Source organism: Nuphar pumila, chromosome 16 (assembly GCF_984573655.1).
Source record: "Nuphar pumila chromosome 16, dmNupPumi1.hap1.1, whole genome shotgun sequence".
NCBI classification, from domain to species: domain Eukaryota; kingdom Viridiplantae; phylum Streptophyta; class Magnoliopsida; order Nymphaeales; family Nymphaeaceae; genus Nuphar; species Nuphar pumila.
In genome coordinates this window covers 84,345,201-84,364,064 of record NC_143264.1, presented here as the reverse complement: position 1 = coordinate 84,364,064, position 18,864 = coordinate 84,345,201, and the positions used below count along the sequence as shown (strand labels likewise).

Genomic DNA, 18,864 nt, shown 5'->3' with positions numbered 1-18,864 from the left:
CGTACGCCTCTCACAACACTGCTTAAGATACACTTCCAACTACAAGCTAAAGCCCATTAAACATATGAAGCTGCTCTTGCTAGCAAAATTTCAATGCCTTAATGCGTTCTTTTAAAGCATGAACTAAGGATTTATTAAAAAAAAATAACAAAGCTTAAATTTAGTCATGCTGTAGAACTATCTAAATTGCAAGTGTTGAAAGTTTGAAACTTCAAGCTCTTTAATGCATGCTCAGACCATATTGGCGTATTTATTTTTACTGATTGGTAGGTCATGTGCACATATATGTGCGTGTCTACTTGCATGTGATTGTGATTGCATACCACACTTCTTCATTGGAAGTAATAACAAAAGCCAACCTGCTCTCTGTATTTATAATTTTTTAAGGCGTTGCATGCAGCTCCACGTTCAATCCCAAAACACTTTGGTCAATGTGGGGCCACACCTTTCCCAAAGTATACGAATCAAATAAACCCGATAATGAAAAGTGGGTCCACATTTGATCCATTGCAATTGCGTACAGTCCAGATCTCCATATTTGACGGTTGAGATGAACTATAAGGACAATCCGAACAAACCACGTTACATAAATGGAGTACTTAGTGTTAATAGTGTCAAAGAGTAGGTTGCTTCAACATCTAAGTAAAGCAGTTTTTCATGAGAGAGACCTAGCCGAAAGAAATTGAAAAAGACTAAATTATCCTTTCAATGAAAACCCTTGAGCTTCCCAACGAGTTGGAAAATGACGAAACGCTCCCTATTGGGGAACTTGGGGTCCAGTCTACCTTGTTTGATTTTCAAAATTCAAGTGCACTATTGGTAGGTGAAAAACTATTAAATATTCTCCCATTATTGGCTGAAACGCCCATTTGAATCTCCTTTTTTTTTTGGGATTTTCTCAACGAGAATTTTCTTTGAGAAAAACTCTAAATGTACAAAAGCAGAAAGTAAGTGCCCCCCTCCCCCCCCAAAAAATCACATTAAATTACGAACACTTTGGGTTTAGCACACACAAAAAAAAGAGCTTTTGAAACCAAAAGTGGGAAAGCAAACAAAGGAAAAGGGGAGAGAGAGAGAGAGAGGAAAAAGGGAGAGAAGGAAAATGGCGGTCTGCACTATCTTCACTATGGTGATCTGCTTCTTCTCGCTAGCCTCATCGCTCACACCGGATGGCCTCTCCCTCTTGGCTCTCAAATCGGCCATCTCGTCCGACCCGACCCGCTCCCTGTTCGATTGGACGGAGTCCGATCCCTCCCCCTGCCGCTGGACCGGCATCACCTGCATCTCCGGCAGGGTCGCCGGGATATCCCTGCCGGGGAAGAGGCTCTCAGGTTACATCCCATCCGAGATCGGCGCCCTCCCTTCCCTCCGCCACCTCTCCCTCCCGGGGAACAACCTCTCCGGGCCCATTCCCCCGGCCATCGCCTCCTGTTCCCTCCTCCAGCGCCTCGTTCTCTCCGGCAACGCCCTCACCGGAGCGATTCCTCCAGCCATCGGCAACCTCTCGAGCCTCGTGCAGCTGGACCTGTCCAGCAACCGCCTCAACGGCTCCATCCCGCCGGAGCTCGGAAACCTCTCCGCGCTCTCCGGCACCCTCAACCTCTCCTTCAACTGCTTCCTCGGCGCCGTGCCGGAGTCCCTCGGGAACATCCCGATCGCCGTGAGCCTCGACCTACGGTTCAACAACCTCAGCGGCCCCCTCCCGCAGTACGGCTCCCTCGCTAATCAGGGCCCCACTGCCTTCGCCGGGAACCCGCTCCTCTGCGGCTTCCCTCTACAGAACCCGTGCCAGAAGCGCTCGAGCTCCACGGAAATACGCCCCGAATCAGCCCTTCCGGCTAACTCGCCGCCGGAAAATGCCGGAAACAGCCGGACGAGGGTGTTCTCCGGGGCCGCGATCGTCTTCGTCGCGGTGTCTGCCGCCGGAGTGGTGGCGCTGGTGTGGTGGCGGAGGGGGCGGCGAGGGGGTGCGGTGGTAAGGGAGAAGAAGGGCGGCGGCCTGGGGATCAAGGAGCACTACGCGCCGAGGGAGGCTGACCAGGGGCAGGACGGTAATTTCTGCGTCCTGGACGAGGGGTTCAACGTAGAGATGGAGGAGCTGCTGAGGGCGTCGGCGTACGTCTTGGGGAAGGGCAGTTTGGGAATCGTCTACAAGGTGGTGGTGGGGCCGGGCGGCGGGGAGGCGGTGGCGGTCAGGCGCCTGGCCGAGGGAGGGTGGCAGAGGTTCAAGGAGTTCGAGGGGGAGGTGGATGCCATCGGCCGGCTCCGCCACCCCAACGTGGTCCGCCTCAGGGCTTATTACTGGGCTCCCGACGAGAAACTTCTTATTTACGATTATGTCCCCAACGGAAACCTCCACTCCGCCCTACACGGTAAGCGAAGTGCCTCCTGGTTACTACTAGCCTCAGAGCAATAATTATTTTTTCTTTGTCGATACCGTATGGCTAAACGTAAACGGGCTTTCTTATTAATGATTTTTTGTTTTGTTTTAATTTAGGCCGGTCATCGTTGGCATCGACGCCGGAGCTGACGTGGCAAAGGAGGCTGGAGATAGCGAGGGGCGTGGCGAGAGGGGTGGCCTACCTGCACGAGTGCAGCCCGAAGAAGTACATCCACGGGAACCTGAAGCCGTCGAACGTCCTGCTCGACGATCGCCTGGACCCCAAGATCTCCGACTTCGGCCTCCGGCGACTGGTGTCTGGGCAGCCTAAGGCCTTCGACGCCACACCCTCGACGACTTGCTATGCCGCCCCCGAGGCCCGAGTCGCCGGGAACAGGCCCACCCAGAGGTGGGACGTCTACGCGTTCGGCGTCGTGCTGCTGGAGCTGCTCACGGGGCGGTCGCCGGAGCCCCGGTCGAGTCGCGGGGGGCTCGAGCTGGAGCGGTGGGTGCGGCGGGCGTTCGAGGACGGGCGGCCGATGACGGAGATCGTGGACCCGGAACTTCTGCGGGAGGTGCGCGCCAAGACGGAGGTGGTGGCGACCTTCCACCTAGCGCTCGCGTGCACGGTGGAGGACCCCGAGCTGAGGCCCCGGATGAAGCTCGCCTCCGAGACGCTTGATCGAATCGGGTCCAACCCCCACCTGCTCTCCTGATTTGATCTGAGTCCACTGTTGTGCAGCTTTACTTGCTTTTTTTTTTGTTATGCTCGTCTCTCTCTCTCTCTCTCTCTCTCTCTCTCTTAGTGATTTCTAGGGGTACATGATGTATGATCTGATGAGGCTCATTTTCTACTACACGGTTTGTAATGCTCGTCTCTCTCCATTTCTTTCATTGCATGGCAGCCTCAAGAAACAGGAGATATTTTGCAAAATCGATCAATTAAGAAAATATGTCTTCTTCCTTGAAGATTTTACCGGGAAACTAACCAGACTGGAGTTGCAGTTGCTCATATCCCAATTGCCTTGATGCTTGATACAGAGCAATGCCCACACTCAGACAGCGTACATGAGTTTCCAACATTGGTATCCTGAGCGCCCCCACCTCCATAGCATCCATTTGTGCAGTCATTCAATGCGTCTGGAGTCAGCTCAGAAGTTCCTAAATGAGAAATTATGCAATTGAAATGCCACCATATCATCGAAACTTGATAAAAGATGAAGCAAAGAGAAAAAACGCTTATTTTGATAACAGGGAGAAAACACGATAATGCTTATTTTACTTCTACCTGAATAACCTTTGTACAGAATATATAGGCACAAACAAGAGGGCAGGGAAAATGGAAATACAATATGCTGCAGAGTCCTATGATAAGTCTGGAGTTTCAAAGGATGGCTCGATATGAGTTATCGATAAACGGTAATATGGATTGGTAAGGAATCATCGACTGCCAGTCGAGGAGGACTCATGATGGAGTTATGCGTTAACTAATTAATAGCCCCCCCTCAAGTTGGAGCACGTAAATCGTGTATGCCCAACTTGGTCTTCAAAAGAGATAAAGTGCGCGGCCTTTGTAAATATATAGGGGCGCTGAGAGTGGGTTGGAACAAACTGAGTAGTAGTGCATCCATTTTTGAATTTTCTTCCGAATGAAATGGCAATCGACTTTAATGTGGTTAGTAAGTTGATGATAGGCGGTAGGGATTTAATCCAAATAAGCTCACAAGTAGCAAGAGCGATGTCTCGATATTCGGCCTTCGCATAGGATCGGTTGACAGTGGATTGTTTCTTGGACTTCCATGAAATCGGACTCAAGCCGAGCATGATGCAGTATCCAGAGCTAGATCGATAAGTTATGGGGCAAGAGGGTCAATCAAATCAAAATAGCCGGTAATAGTCATGGGGCCAGAGGAATTCATTAATATGCCATGACCTGGGGTGCCTTTGAGGTAATGCAGTATCCGGAGCGGCATATGTGAGGAGTATGTGGTTGACTGGAGAACTGACTCAAAAGATGCCCGACATACGGGATGTCGGGGCGGGTAATGGTGAGATATATGAGTCTATCATTGAGCTGACGAAACATGCTTGGGTCTTCCAACGGTGAACGGTCAGTGTTGTTGAACTTTGAGTGTTGCTCTATGAGAAAATAACATGGCTTAAAACCAAGAAAGCTCATGTCATCCAGAATATCTAAAGCATACTTGTGTTGAGAAAGAAAGAGTCTGGATTGAGAACGAGCGACTTCATTGCCCAAGAAGTATTTGAGGATGCCAAGATCTTTAAGACGAAATTGCCGATGAATATCTTGTTCAAGGGCACAAATCTGATCGAGCAAGTCACTTGCAATAACGATCTCATCTACATCGACCAAGATGAATAAGTGAGAACCAGGCCCAGTTTTGGAAAATAAGGAATAGTCGGCCTTTGGATTGCATGAAACCAATCCCGTGTAAGTAAGAGGAAAGCTTGGCAAACCAGTTCTGCGATGAATGTTTTAGACAATAAATGGACTTGTGTAGACGACAAATCGAAGGCGCCCCTTTGCGAGAAAAATCGGGAGGAAGTCGCACGTAAACTTCCTCGTGAAGGTTGCCATGAAGAAAATTGTTATTGACGTCAACTTGAAAGAGATGCCAACAACGAAGAGAGGCAATGGCAAGGAGGCAACGAACAATGACCATCTTGGCAACATGAGCAAAGGTCTCATGGTAATCGAGGCCTTCAATTTGTGTGTACCCTTTGGCAACCAGGCGGGCTTTGTAGCGTTCAATGAAACCATCAAAGCGAAATTTAATTTTATAGACCCATTTGCAATCAACGAGATGTTTACCTTCAGGTAGAGTCATCACCGTCCAAGTTTGGTTCTCCTCAAGAGCACGAATTTCGGCATCCATGGCGTCACACTAATGTTCATGTTGCATGGCTTGAGAGAAAGTGCGTGGTTCAAAGGCTTGGGGGATGGCGGCTAAGAAGGCGCAGTGTGAAGAAGAAAAGTGGTGATAGGCAAGGTGATGGTGAGTGCTGGGAGCCACGTCATAGGAAGCATTCGATGAGAGCACAGGGGCTGCCGAGTAACACTTGAAATTCTTAAGGTAAGAGGGTGGCTGGCGGGGACGATCAGAGTTCAGAGGTTGACTGGGTGATGGACAGAAGAGGTGTATCGGTCGGTGATGTGGGAGGGCTGGAGGAAATAGGGATGGTGGACGAAGGTGGAACGTCGGGAGGTTGCGATGTTGCGAAGTCTTGGGGATCAAAGATGGGTATGGGTAGAACATTAGTAACATCAACAAGAGGGGCCAGATGGTCGTGAAAAGGAAAAACTGTTTCATAGAATTTGACATCTCTACTGACGAAGATCGTTTGAGAGTCAATGCCATAGACTTTATAACCAACTTGACCATATGGGTATCCAACAAATATGCATTGTTTGGCCAGTGAATCGAATTTGTGGTTGGGATTGATATTGGAAGTATAGCACAAGCAACCAAATGTACGGAGATGAGTGTACGTGGGCGGTTTATTGTATAAAACCTCGTAAGGAATTTGTCCCATCAATAGTTTGGAAGGAAGACAATTAATGAGGTACATGGCGGTAAGGATACATTCACCCCAAAACTAGAGTGGTAAATTGGATTGAAAACAAAGCGCCCGAGCAATATTCAACAAGTCACGATACTTGCGTTCAATAACATTGTTCTGTTGCGGTGTTGCAACACAGCTGCGCTGATGAAGAATGTCATTATCTGCAAGAAGAGTTTGGAGATCGTGGAAGATAAACTCGGTTTCATTGTCGGATTGAAGGCATAAAAGATGGGTTTTGAAACTGAGTGTGAATTAATGCGAGAAAACTTTTGATAATATTGAAAGTCTCAAACTTGTGCTGCATGAGATATACTCATGTGTATCTGCTATAATCATCAACAATGGCCAAGAAAAACCAAGCCCCGACTGATATGGGCCTCATATGTCACAATGGATTGGCTCGAAAGGTTTAAAGGAGGAGATGGTCCCATGAGGGAAGGGTAATCGAGTTTGTTTAGCTTTATGACAAACACAACATGGATCAATAACAATCTTGTCATTAACTTTATTAGAATTGATAAGAATTTGAAGACGTGAATTTGACAAATGTCCAAAACGAAGATGCCAAAGAGAAGGGGATGCACTATGCAGGGCGTGGGTGCAGCCACCCTCAAGAATGTAAAGGTTTCCTTGCAGCTTACCGGTTCCAATCGTCGTCTTCGAGTGCGGGTCTTGAAAAACACAATAATCAGTATTTAACACAATGACACATTTCAAATCATGACTCAATTTGCTAATGGAAAGAAGATTAAACTTGAAGTGAGGAATATAGAGGACATTATGTAAAATAATGGTGGAGTTTAAGAAAATGGTGCCAATGTGGGTGGCGTGAGTGGATGTGTTGTCAGGGAGACTGATGGGTGGGAAATAAATCAGTGTAGTAGAAGAGAGTTTGGAGATGGAGTTGGTGATATGATCCGTGGCCCCGGAGTCGATAATTCAACTCTGAGATGCATTCAAACAAACTGAAAGTGTGAGTATGTTACCTGCAAGGTTGACCATGGTTGAATTATATTGGTTAACGAGGTTGACGATGGCCATGATTTGTTCACATTGGTCTTAGGTGAGTTTAGAAAGGGGAGAACTTAAAGTTGATTTTTCAGGTTCGGTTATAGAGACACAAGCATTGGTTTGACTAGTAACTTGCGCATTAGGAGGACCCCTTGGGAGGTTAGGAAAACCATAAAGATAATAGCACTTTTGCTTAGTATGTCCAAGGTGGCCACAATGATCGCATTTAGGTCATGGATGCATCTATCCTATCCTTGGTGCATCGGCTTTGACATAGGTATTGCTTCGATTGATGGTCATCGTGGCTGGCTCATGTGATGGCATAAGGCGAAGGTCGCGCCATCGCTCCTCTTGGATAATCAATGAATATGCCTTAGATATACTCGGTAAGGGTGTTATAAGGAGTAATTGATTCCGAATGGCATAAAAACTATCATTGAGGCCTATCAAAAATTAGATGAGTCATTCAGGTTGTTGGAGGTCCTGAATAACCTGCATGGCACCACACAAACATAATGGAACCTCAATATAAGTGGACAGTTCATCCCATAAACCTTTTAACTTGGTGAAATACACGGTTATGGGGGATTGATCTTGCTTGAGGTTGATTATCTCCTGTTGGATTTGGTATATCCTGAAAGTGTTGGATTGAGAAAATCTTTCGCGGAGTTTTACCCAAACGTCATATGCGATTTGAGCATAAATGACACTAGTCTCTAAATCTTTATGGATGGAATTAAGCAACCACTACAAGAAAACCATGGATTAGCGACAGACGTTATCCATCACTAATCTGTCGCTAAACTGTTTAGCGACGGATTGACAAAGAATTAGCGATGAATAGCATCCATCATAAATTTCTGGTCACTAATTAGCGACAAAACTGATATGTCGCTACTTCCATCGCTAATTTGGGACAGATTAACGACAAACATGATCTGTCGCGAGTTCGTTGCTAAATAAGCACAGATTTGGTTTTGCGACAAACATGATTTGTCGCTAATCCGTCGCTATTTTAGCGATGGGTTAGTGACGGATATTATCCATCGCTAATTTAGCGATGGATTAGCGACGAATAATATTCATCGCTAATTCATCACCAAATTAAATAAAAAATAAAAAAAATTGCTCCCTGTTAGGCGGTATTCTGGCAGCAACAGGCTGAACTTGTATCGCACCCCACAGGCGTTGCACATGGTCTTAGACCCGAGCGGCCCAGCCTGCCACTGCGGGGTCTTCTACACAAGGTAGTGGTTGCACCTCCGAACCAGTGCGCTCTTCGATGCCCTACCAACCTGGTTCCCCGCTTGTCCAGCCTGACCCACCACTGCAGGGTCTTCTGCACAAGGCAGTGGCTGCATCTTCAAACCGGCGTGCTCTCTGGTGCCCTTCCGACCTGGTTCTCTTGCTTGTCCGGTTCCCTCGCTTGTCTGTCAACCTGAAACCAGAACCCCCAACAGAATCGTTGGGCCAAAAAAATAGAGGCCGAGAATGGAAAGCCACGCTCGGAAAAGAAAACCACTTACCGGGACAAAAAGCTCGCTGTCGTTAAGAACATCGATGAAAGAAGAGTTGTTCAAGACCGGAGAGGTTGGGCCGGCCTGATCCTCCAGCACCGGTGACTCTGACTCCTCTTCTTCCTCGCATTCCTCCGCCATGAAGTCGTCCTCGTTCGAACGTCCTGCCAAAAAATCGGTTTCAATCAAACTGCTTTTGGGTCAGTTTAAATTTTGCACAGGAAGAGAGAAAATTTCATGCCCTAGATGAGTCGGTTTAAATCGAAAATTAGCGACGGATAAATTCTGTCGCTAATTCCCTCGCTAATTAGTGACGGATTCGTGACAGAAAAATTATGTCGCTCATCCACCGCGAAGTTGCGACAAAAGTTTTTCATCATAAATTTCTGTCGCTAATTAACGTTGTTCTTGTATTGAGAATTAGCGACGGAAAATACCATCGTTAATCCGTCGCTAATTAGCGACAAATTCACGATGAAAAACTTTGCGTCGCTAAATTGCGACGGAGTGTGAGACATAATTTTTTCGTCACAAATTTGTCGCTAATTAGTTATGGATTCATGACAGAATTTTTTCGTCACTAATTCTATAAATCATTCAAATGTTAGCGACAGATAGTTTTCTCTAGCTAATCCGCCACAAATTTGCGATGAAAAAAATCCGTCACAAATTTTTATCGCTAATTAGCATTTTTCTTATAGTGAACCAAGAGAGCACCGTATTGTTGCATCGCTCTCACATGGCAACATTTGGTGACGAAGATTCAACTTTCGTGATGGATACATCAACGAAGCCTAATTTATTTTTGGCAATTACTGTCATAACCATAGCTCTACTCCACATGAAGTAGTTGTCTCTGACAAGCTGTTGCGACACCAAATTAAAGATATTACTGGATTATCAGAATGATGAAGAAATAATGGATTAAGCGTCGATTCTTGGACGTTTTCGGATGAGGCAGTCTCACTAGTGATGTTGTTCGATGCCATAGAGGATAGCACACGGCGGAGAAGAAAATATGTATGCGCATGGGTAGTCAAATAAGTTTATATCTAATGCCATACTGGGAGTTGCTGATTGGATCTTAATCACAATCAACCCATGTAACTAAGTTACAGTCTTGGAAAGAAATGCATTGTATGGAAAATCTCTTCTGGTGGGTTTGGTTTCCATGGCTAGCTAATATGAGTTTTGTTATAATCCTTTCTGTTTGTTGGCAAAATTTGGTGAAAGAAAGCGAATACTAAGCAAGAAATTTCTAGAAGTGCAACAAATAGGGTCTCTTATGGAGATGGAAAAATCTTCACAAGATACATCAGTGACTCACTGTCATTCGCAACAAATCCTGATTCCCCAACCATGACCAACTTTAAATACTGGAAGTGCAAATTGAGCATCAGCTCTCACATGCCTCGAACTAGAAATGAGAAGATAGATATTTGCAAATTGCAGTGACAAAATGCTTAATTAGTCCATAGTTAATACAAGGATCTTAGTTTTGGGTGACAATCAATAAGTGTCAGGCCCCATATGCTAGTAAAAAACTAATAGAAGTGAACAGAACAAAAAAAAAAGACCAATACAATCAGGCAATTCAAAACTCACAGAATGAATTGTAGTCCTCTTGGTAAAGGCCAACAATCGCTTTTCTCCTTCCTGCTTGGAATTGTCTTGGAATTCCGCCCAGGAGCTGTGGACTCTTTTTTTTTTTTGAAAGGCAAGCTGGGGTTAGGGGGACCCCTACCAGAACAACAGCCGCCCATGTGGCAGAGGGATTCGATCCTGAACCTTCTGCTTGACAAAGGACCCCGCTTACCACATGGGATACCACCTTGGTGGCAGAGGTGGTAGGAGCGGTGGACTCTTATAACCACATATCTGATATCTCGTTAACTCTAGAAACTGAACTGAGTGCACATATCGTGGTTGGTGCACACATTTTTGCACTTTGATGGCAAACTGACATGCATAATATTGAATAGAGAAGTAACATATCAGCATGCGACTGACATCTTGGCATCTTACTAGCAATAAACAAACAAAAAGAAAAAGAAAATTGAAAATTTATTACACAGTCATCATCTAATCAGTTTCTAAAGCAGACTATATCCACCACATGGGCTTAATTTATATGATTTAAGACAAATATCCTGGACCAACAGTGAGCTTGAATCATCTAATTCATGTTTACCATGAGCCCAGCGATCTTGTTAGACCGTGACATGGATTTGGACCCTATCCAAATTCAAGATCCAATTATAGCTTGATCCAAATTCAGATCCAAGATCCAAATGTGAATGGTTCTCCTGCACATGAGAGACAGAGATGGAGGATTGGGGGTAAAACCCCTCCTGTGACGTTTTTTTTAATATCACTGTTCCCCATTCTGTTCTCAGGATAACATGGGGTGAAACGGTGAATCACTGCTGCTGAGACGCCGCTGACGCGTCGCCATATCCAGCGCTTGTTTGCGCTGGAGTTCCCTGCAGGCGTGGGACGCATGGGGACTTGTAATATGACTGTCAACGTTACAGTTGTTACAAGTTGCATCCTCCTTGAAATATGCAGATATATAAATATGAAATAAATTTTTTGAAAAAGAAACTTGAAAAGCTTCTCCAGTAAACATCCCGACATTAACAAGATTTTTACGTTATTCACACATTGCATTTCTCATGATGTATAAAAGAAAATCACTGTATTTTACCTATATAATTATCAACTACTCATTACATCAAAAGCTTCTAAAAAATTCGAAAGTTTACTTTTTAAGAAAAAATCATTTTTGGAGAATGAAAAACCTTGGTATATACTTTTCATGTTATTTTGTACGATATGTTTCACTGTAAAGAGAAGAAGTCATGATGATCATATATATATATATATATATATATATATAGCTTCCAAACAACTTAAGGGCTCGATGTGTTTTGCTAAAGTGCTTTAACTTCATAGTATAAACTCTAGAGTTCATTAACATGAATACATATTTGAGCTTCCCATGAGTAGTGACTGAGTGTTAATGTACGCTGGGTGTTTGTTTCTCTGGGGGGGTGAGTGAATGTGGGCTTCAATTTTAGGGAAGGGGCTGTGCTGGATTGTGGTTCGGGAGTCAGGTTGTTTGTGAGGATCAGGAGAGGTATTAACGAAATTATCATGATAATCTTTTTAAATGATTTATTACTTCTACTAGTACTAAGAAACTAACAGTAAGCTAGCAATGGTGGTGTTGGCAGTAGTACAACAAATCCTTGCCAAGCCAAAAATATAGAAGCTTGTTCAAATGCAATCAGCATAACACCATTCAGCAGTGAGACTTCGTTTCCAATGAGAAATTGATTTGGTATTATAAGGAAATGTGTAGTCAAATAAACCAGAAATTAGAAAATTACATCACTAACGTGCACCAGTGCACCACAAAATAACAAAAATAACAAAAGGGCCAACTGATGGTCCAATCAATGGCTAGTTAGACTAGCCAAAAAAAAATATACACAAATACAAAAAAATAAAACGCAAAAAAAAAAACTAAGCCACTTACAAGCAATGTTGTCAAAACGGTTTCTTAAAAAACCTTTTGTGATTCCGCAACTTTTTGCCATCAGATGAACGTGTTTTGTATAGGTGTTATTCTCCTCAAGCGTCTTGATTTCAGCTGTCATAGCATCACGCCAATGCTGGTGTTTCATAGCTTGGAGGAAGGTTTTTGGTTCACTATTTTGAGTGATGGCTGCTATAAACACTAGGTGAAGGTGAGAAAACTTATTGTAGGAAAGATAATGGCTGAGAGGATGGATTAGTACTCAGAACCACATCACTTGAATTGTTCTGACTGAAAAACAGGAGTTGCGGAGTAACATCTAAAATCATTAAGATACATTGGTGAGTGACGATTTCTATCTGATTTTCCGACTTGAGGTGTTTCATGTGCATGACGCTGGGTGATGTTTTGGGGTGTACCGTTATCACCTTGGGAAGGTTCAGTTATTTGGGAAGATGGCTCCAGGATTTGTGAATCATTAGGAATGGTTGTAATAGGGGTAGGGCTTTGGCATGGTATAGAAGGTTCTTGTGGCTCAAATATAGGAATGAGCAATATGCTTTGGGAGTTCTATGATCTCGAAATGAAAAAATATTTTCATAAAATTTGACATCTCTATTAACAAAAATTTTGTTTGATTCGAGATCATACACTTTATACCCGACTTGACCATACAAATATCCCACGTACACATTATTTTGCACAGTGGTCAAATTTGTGGGTATGTTGAATGTTATAGGCATAACATAGTTATTCGAAAACCTTTAAATGATCAGACTTTGGCATTTTGTTATGTAAAACTGCATATGATGTTTTACCCATCAACCGTTTGAAGGTGAGGCGGTTGATGATATACGTAGCAATAAGGTTGCATTCTCCCCAAAACTTGATTGGTAAATTCATCTAAAAATGAAGAACATATGCCATGATTAACAAATCTTTGTACTTGCGTTCGACAACCTTGTTTTGTTGTGGGGTTGCAATGCAACTATATATGTTGATGATTGATTTCCTTTCCTCTAAGATATGCAATCATATCATTAGAAAATAATTCAGTGCCATTATCAGACCAAATGTCTAAAACATTGGTACTAAATTGAGTTTCAATCATTGCAATAAAATTTTAATGACATCAAAAGTCTTAAATTTGTGCCTCATGAGGTATACCCATGTGCATTGACTATAATCATCCACGATGATCAAGAAATATTGGGCTCCCGTCATGGATGGAGTTTGATATGCCCCCCATATATCGTAATGAATGTGTTCAAATGATTTGGTGGATGATATTGAGCTATAGGAAAAAGACATTCCAACCTGTTTGGCTTTATGATAAATAACACAATGTTTGTTTCATATATGCTCATGCACTTTATTGAAATTAAAAAGAACTTGTAATATGAAATTTGACAAATGTCCAAGCTTAGGATGTCAAAGAGAAGACAAAGTAGAACACGAAACACCCAAAATATGGTTATCATCGATCTCAAGAATGTAGAGGTTGCCTTGCAGCCTACCTGTGCCAATCCTTCTTTTCGAGTGCAAGTCCTCAAAACAATCAATAATCATCCTTGAATATAACCTCACATTTTAAATCATGAACAAACTTGCTAACTGAAGGAAGATTAAACCGAAATTAAGGGACGCATACCACGTTGGTTAAGACAATTTCTAGAAACAACATGATACTACCAACATGTGTTAGAAAAATGGAGAAATTATTTGGAAGGGCAATAGGAGGGTAGGAAACATCGACGGAAGATGTGATGTTAGACACGGAGTGGTAATATGATAAGTGGCACTTGTATCAATAATCCAATGTTAAGATATAGACAAGCAAGCTGAAAAACGAGGAACATTACCTGAGAGGTTGGCCATGGGTGATGAAACTTGGTTACCTATATTGATGAAAGCCATGATTTTGTCATATTGCTACAGGGTGAACTGGAGTACGGTGGAACTTGGGTTCGGTTTTTCAGGTTTGGGTGTGGTAACACATGCATTGGCGGCAGATTGTCTATTTGATCGAACATTGGGACAATTCCTTGGTCGATTAGAAAAACCATGAAGGTGGTAGCATCTCACTTGGATGTGACCTAGTCGGTCTTCATGAAATAAACGTTCCTATCTACAACGGCAACAACCGATTTGTGAGCGGGTGTGAATCGAAGGTCACATTGCCTCTCTTCCTACACCACTAAGGCATATGCTTTTGAAATGCTTGGCAACGGGCTGTCATTGAGTCCCATCAAGAAATGTATGAGCCTCTCTCTTTGAAACTTCTTAATGGTCTTCATGGCTCCACATGAGCATGGCAGGATGGTAAAATATGTAGACATCTCATCTCACATGCACTTTAGCTTAGTAAAGTACAATGCCACCAAAGATTGAGTTTGTCTCAAGTTGATGATCTCATGTTGAATCTAATAGAACTAAGGAGCATTTGACTGAGAAAATTGTTCTTGGAGTTTTGCCCATACCTCAGTATCTGAATTTGCATAAATAACGTTCGACGCAAAATCTTTGTGCATTGAATTAAGTATCCATGACAAGACCATATTATTGCAACACTCCCATGAAGCAATGTTGATCGATGATGCATCAGGCTTGGGGATTGTCCCATCGATGAATCCTAACTTGTTCATAGCGCTCAACGCCATAAGCATGACTTAACTTCACATGGAATAATTGTCGCCAGAAAGTTGTTATGAAACCAATGAGATTCTCGGATTATCAAAATAATGAAGAAAGAACAGGTTAGACACTGACTCTGCATTGGATGTCGACCCATTCCTAGACATGGCAGTATTGCTTGAAGCCATTAATGATGATTACAATGCCTTTGTGTGTTGTAGATCAGAGACGATTGAACCAACAACAAAAACAGTGTCAGGTCATGATACAGCCAACCAGAATGACTGCAGTCAGAAAAAAAATCCTCCACTAAAGATTATGATAAACTGTCAAGTATGAACATAAACAGATAGATTGGAATGGTTGGTTCAACAACATAGACAACAACAGATGGCGATGGGTGTGAGTTGGATGACTATCTCAACTAGGTTGCGAGGCAGACAATGGCAAGGACGAGAGCAAGGGGATCTTTTATGCTCTGATACCATGAAAGATGGGTAACCAGTGGAAGGAGATGAATCTATTCTCTGTATTATCTTCTCTTTGGTAAGTGGTAAAATACATTGCTTTTCTTAAATCAAGGAGAAAAGATGTAACAACCGATTGAAATTTTAACTTTTCTGATTCTCAGGGATACATATCGATAATCAAATCAAATGGGTAAGGTAAGTGAAAATTTAAAACACGTCAAGGTATAAGAAAATGTTGATAACGTTAATAGATGACCACCTTTAGTTTTTTTTTAAAGGCAAGTTGGGGTTAGGCAGACCTCTACCAGTAACACTATATACCATTGGGTTTTGAACCTGTAACATCCCAACACAAGGTGACGTGCACTAGCTGCTTCTACCAGATAAGTGGAGGGGGGCCCTTGGGGACAACCTTTAATTCTGACTTGTTTGTTGAAACTTTTTTTTAAGGCAAGCTGGGGTTAGGAAGGCCCCTACCCGTTACATTATACCATTGGGTTTTGAACCTGCAACGTCCCAACACAAGGTGACGTGCACTAGCTCTACCAGACAAGTGGAGCCCCTGTTGGTACTTGTTTGTCGAAACTTACCTCAAAAGTTAGCTCCATAATTTGAGTGGTGCTGCCATAGAATTAGTTTGAAGCTAAATGATGTATTCATTTCACTCACACATATATGTTCACATGACCAACCTTACAAGTCTACAACAACTAAGGCATCAAGTCATCAACTCATTTTAAAGGGTTAATGTTCATTATCATACCACTCTTAAAGGTAGGATTTTGGTTGGCAAGGAACATAACTACAATTGGAACTATTAATTACAAGGAACCAATCAAGATGTAACTCTAAATATTGGTCCCATCCTATAACCACAAACCCCAAGAGAGTGGACTGGCCGCACAGTGTTGCACCATAGTTATCATTGGTTTGATCCCAAGGGAGTCGAACCAAGTTACAACTTCTTAAAACTTGTTTGGCTTACCACAATGGGGTCCCCCGCATGGCCAGCAGCAAGAAAACAATGAATAATCCACCCTAGACTAAGTAAAGCCAATCCCTTTAAGAAAGTTTAAAAATTTTGCAAACCAAATTTGAGATGATTGTTTGAGTCCATAGATGGATTTGTTGAGCTGACAAACTCGTTGTTCTCCCTGTCGGCAAAAACCAAGAGGGAGTATCATATAGATTTATTCGTCAATATCACAGTATAAAAATGTATTGTTGGCATCAAATTGATGGAGGTCCCAATATTTGACGGCAACTACAGCCAAGAGGCACCGAACAATGACGAGCTTAGCCACAGGAGCAAATGTTTCATGATAGTCAAGACCTTCAACCTGTGTATAACCTTTTACAACAAGGCATGCTTTGCAACGCTTAACTGACCCATCTAATATGTACTTCACTTTGTAGACCTATTTGCAATCGATGGGTCGTTTACCTAGTAGAAGGTGTGTAATCGTCCATGTATGGTTGTCTTCAAGTGTGCGGATTTCGGCCGCCATGGCTTTCCTCCAATGATCACACCCTATGACTTGGGCAAAGGTCTGGGCTTCAGGGTTTTTGGTAAGAGCTACTAAGAATGCATGGTGAGAGAAAGAGAGAGAAATTATCATAAGTAAAGTAATGAGAAAGAGGATACCTTGTACCTTTCTGGTGAGCACTTAGAGCATATGATTGGGGCAAGAAAAATGCAGCGTAGCATTTATAATCTTGAAGATGAGCAGGTGGAGATTTTATCCTAGAGGAATGTCGAACAGGGATAGCGGATCCAGGGAGTGTCAAAGGAGGACTCAGAGTAGCAGAAGTGATAGAAATAGGTAGTGATGGACTTGAAATTTTTTAGAAAATTAGTATATTGTCCTGAGTATCAATTGTGTAGAGTGAATGAGAGACATTTGATAGAAAATCAGAAGATGAAATGGGTAAGACAACATCTTCAGAGTTAGATGGCACATATGAAGCAGATTGAAAAGGAAAAATATGTTCATGAAAAATCATGTATCTGGTGGTGAAAATAACGTAGGACTCAAGATCATATAAATAGTAAGCAGCTTGGCCATATGGATATCCAAGGAAGATGTATTTTCTCGTTCTACTATCAAATTTGTGGGAGTGATGAATATTGTGAGCATAGCACAAGCATCTGAAAACTTTAAGGTGTTGGTAATTAGAACTTTTATGGAATAAAATGTCATGTGTGATTTTCCCATTAAGGGTTGTGTTGGGAACACGATTTATGAGATATACGACAGTCATAATATATTTCTCCCAAAATTTTATAGGAAGATTGGCTTGAAAGTGCAAGGCCCGAGCCATATTAAGAAGATCTCATGTTTGTGTTCTATCACTCTATTTTGTTGAGGAGTATATATACAGTTGTGTTGATGAAATATACTCTAATTTTGAAAGAATGTTTGCATATCGGTAGAAAAAAATTCACTCCCATTATCACTTCTAACCTTTTGGATTTGAGTTTTAAATTGGATTTTGATAATGAAAAAAAAAATATTGGATAAGAGAAAATGTTTCAGATTTATAATGCATTAGGTATACCCAAATAGAGCGAGAGTAATCATGTACGATGGTTAGAAAATAATGTGAACCAGATATGGATGGAGTTTGATAGCCTCTCCATAAATCATTATGGATGAGTTCAAAAGTTGATGTTGAATTAATGGCTCCATTCCAAACAAGAAGACGTGATTGTTTAGCCAAAGGTCAAATTGAGCATATTCCGTCAAATTTGCAAGAATTCAGTTTATTATAATTAACGAGATATTGAAAATGAAAACTTAAAATATGCCCAAGTCAATAATGCCAAAGCTGAACATGACTAAAATTAGAAAGAGCTACTCCACTTTGGATTTCAATCATATAAAGTTCATTTTGCATCTTACCCACTCCAATCGTCTGTTTTGAGCGATGCCAATGTAAGTGACTGGAGCATATAGTAGCAGATAGTCCGGTGGGTAATCCTATTGGTGAAAAATGATGGATTGTGGATAATGTAATAAATCCAGGTTATAAGCTACGTGGTCAGTAGCCCTAATGTCTATTATCCAACATGAAGAATAAGATGGAAAAGTTAGAGTTTTACCTGCTAAATTGTTTTGGGGTTCCAATTTACCTTGTGACATGAGGGTTATGAGATGTTTATATTGTTTAGGTGTGATCTGTGGAGGGACAGTCTCCTCCCTTGGCATTGTCGAATTCACCCTTACACTTGAATTTGGGTAAATATGAAATTGGTAGCATTTAGCCTTGATGCAACCTAACTTACCATAATTGTTACACGGATCTTGGGCGATTTGGATGCGATCTTGGTTGAGAAACTCTTGAATTCAAACACTTATCATCCTTACGCTCAATAGTGACAACCAACATGTAGTGTTCATTTGATGACAGAGAAAGAACTCACATCTCTCTTTGCCTCTCTTCTTGAATGATAAGAGCATATGCTTTTGAGACAGAAGGCATTGGTTCGATCAATAGGATCTGACTTTGAATAGAGTTATAACTATCATTAATCCCTATCAAAAACTGCATAAGGCAGACTCTTTGTTGCATGTCTTGGATTTCTTTTATTGATCCACAAGAGCAATTCAAGTATAAGACATATGAAGCTAACTCATCCCACATTCCTTTAAGCTTTGTATAATAAATAGCAATGGATGAATGATGTTGTTTGTAATTGATTATATCAAATTAGATTTGATAAAT

At 42.2% G+C, this 18,864-nt stretch overlaps 1 protein-coding gene across 1 annotated transcript; it reads left to right on the top strand.

Moving 5' to 3' along the window:
• Positions 1-1,020: 1,020 nt before the first annotated feature.
• LOC149813925 (receptor protein kinase-like protein ZAR1) lies at positions 1,021-3,295 on the top strand. Its single transcript, XM_089991458.1, has 2 exons — positions 1,021-2,372; positions 2,498-3,295. Exons 1-2 carry the CDS (start codon positions 1,103-1,105, stop codon positions 3,094-3,096), a joined length of 1,869 nt encoding a protein of 622 aa, XP_089847584.1. The 5' UTR covers positions 1,021-1,102; the 3' UTR covers positions 3,097-3,295.
• Positions 3,296-18,864: the final 15,569 nt, after the last annotated feature.

What these genes read in the sequence shown, in the direction of transcription:
- LOC149813925 (XM_089991458.1), top strand. Translation starts at nt 1,103, where the DNA reads ATGGCGGTCTGCACTATCTTCACTATGGTGATCTGCTTCTTCTCGCTA. An exon ending in CCTCCACTCCGCCCTACACG is followed by an intron (nt 2,373 to 2,497) that starts GTAAGCGAAGTG and finishes GTTTTAATTTAG; the next exon opens with GCCGGTCATCGTTGGCATCG.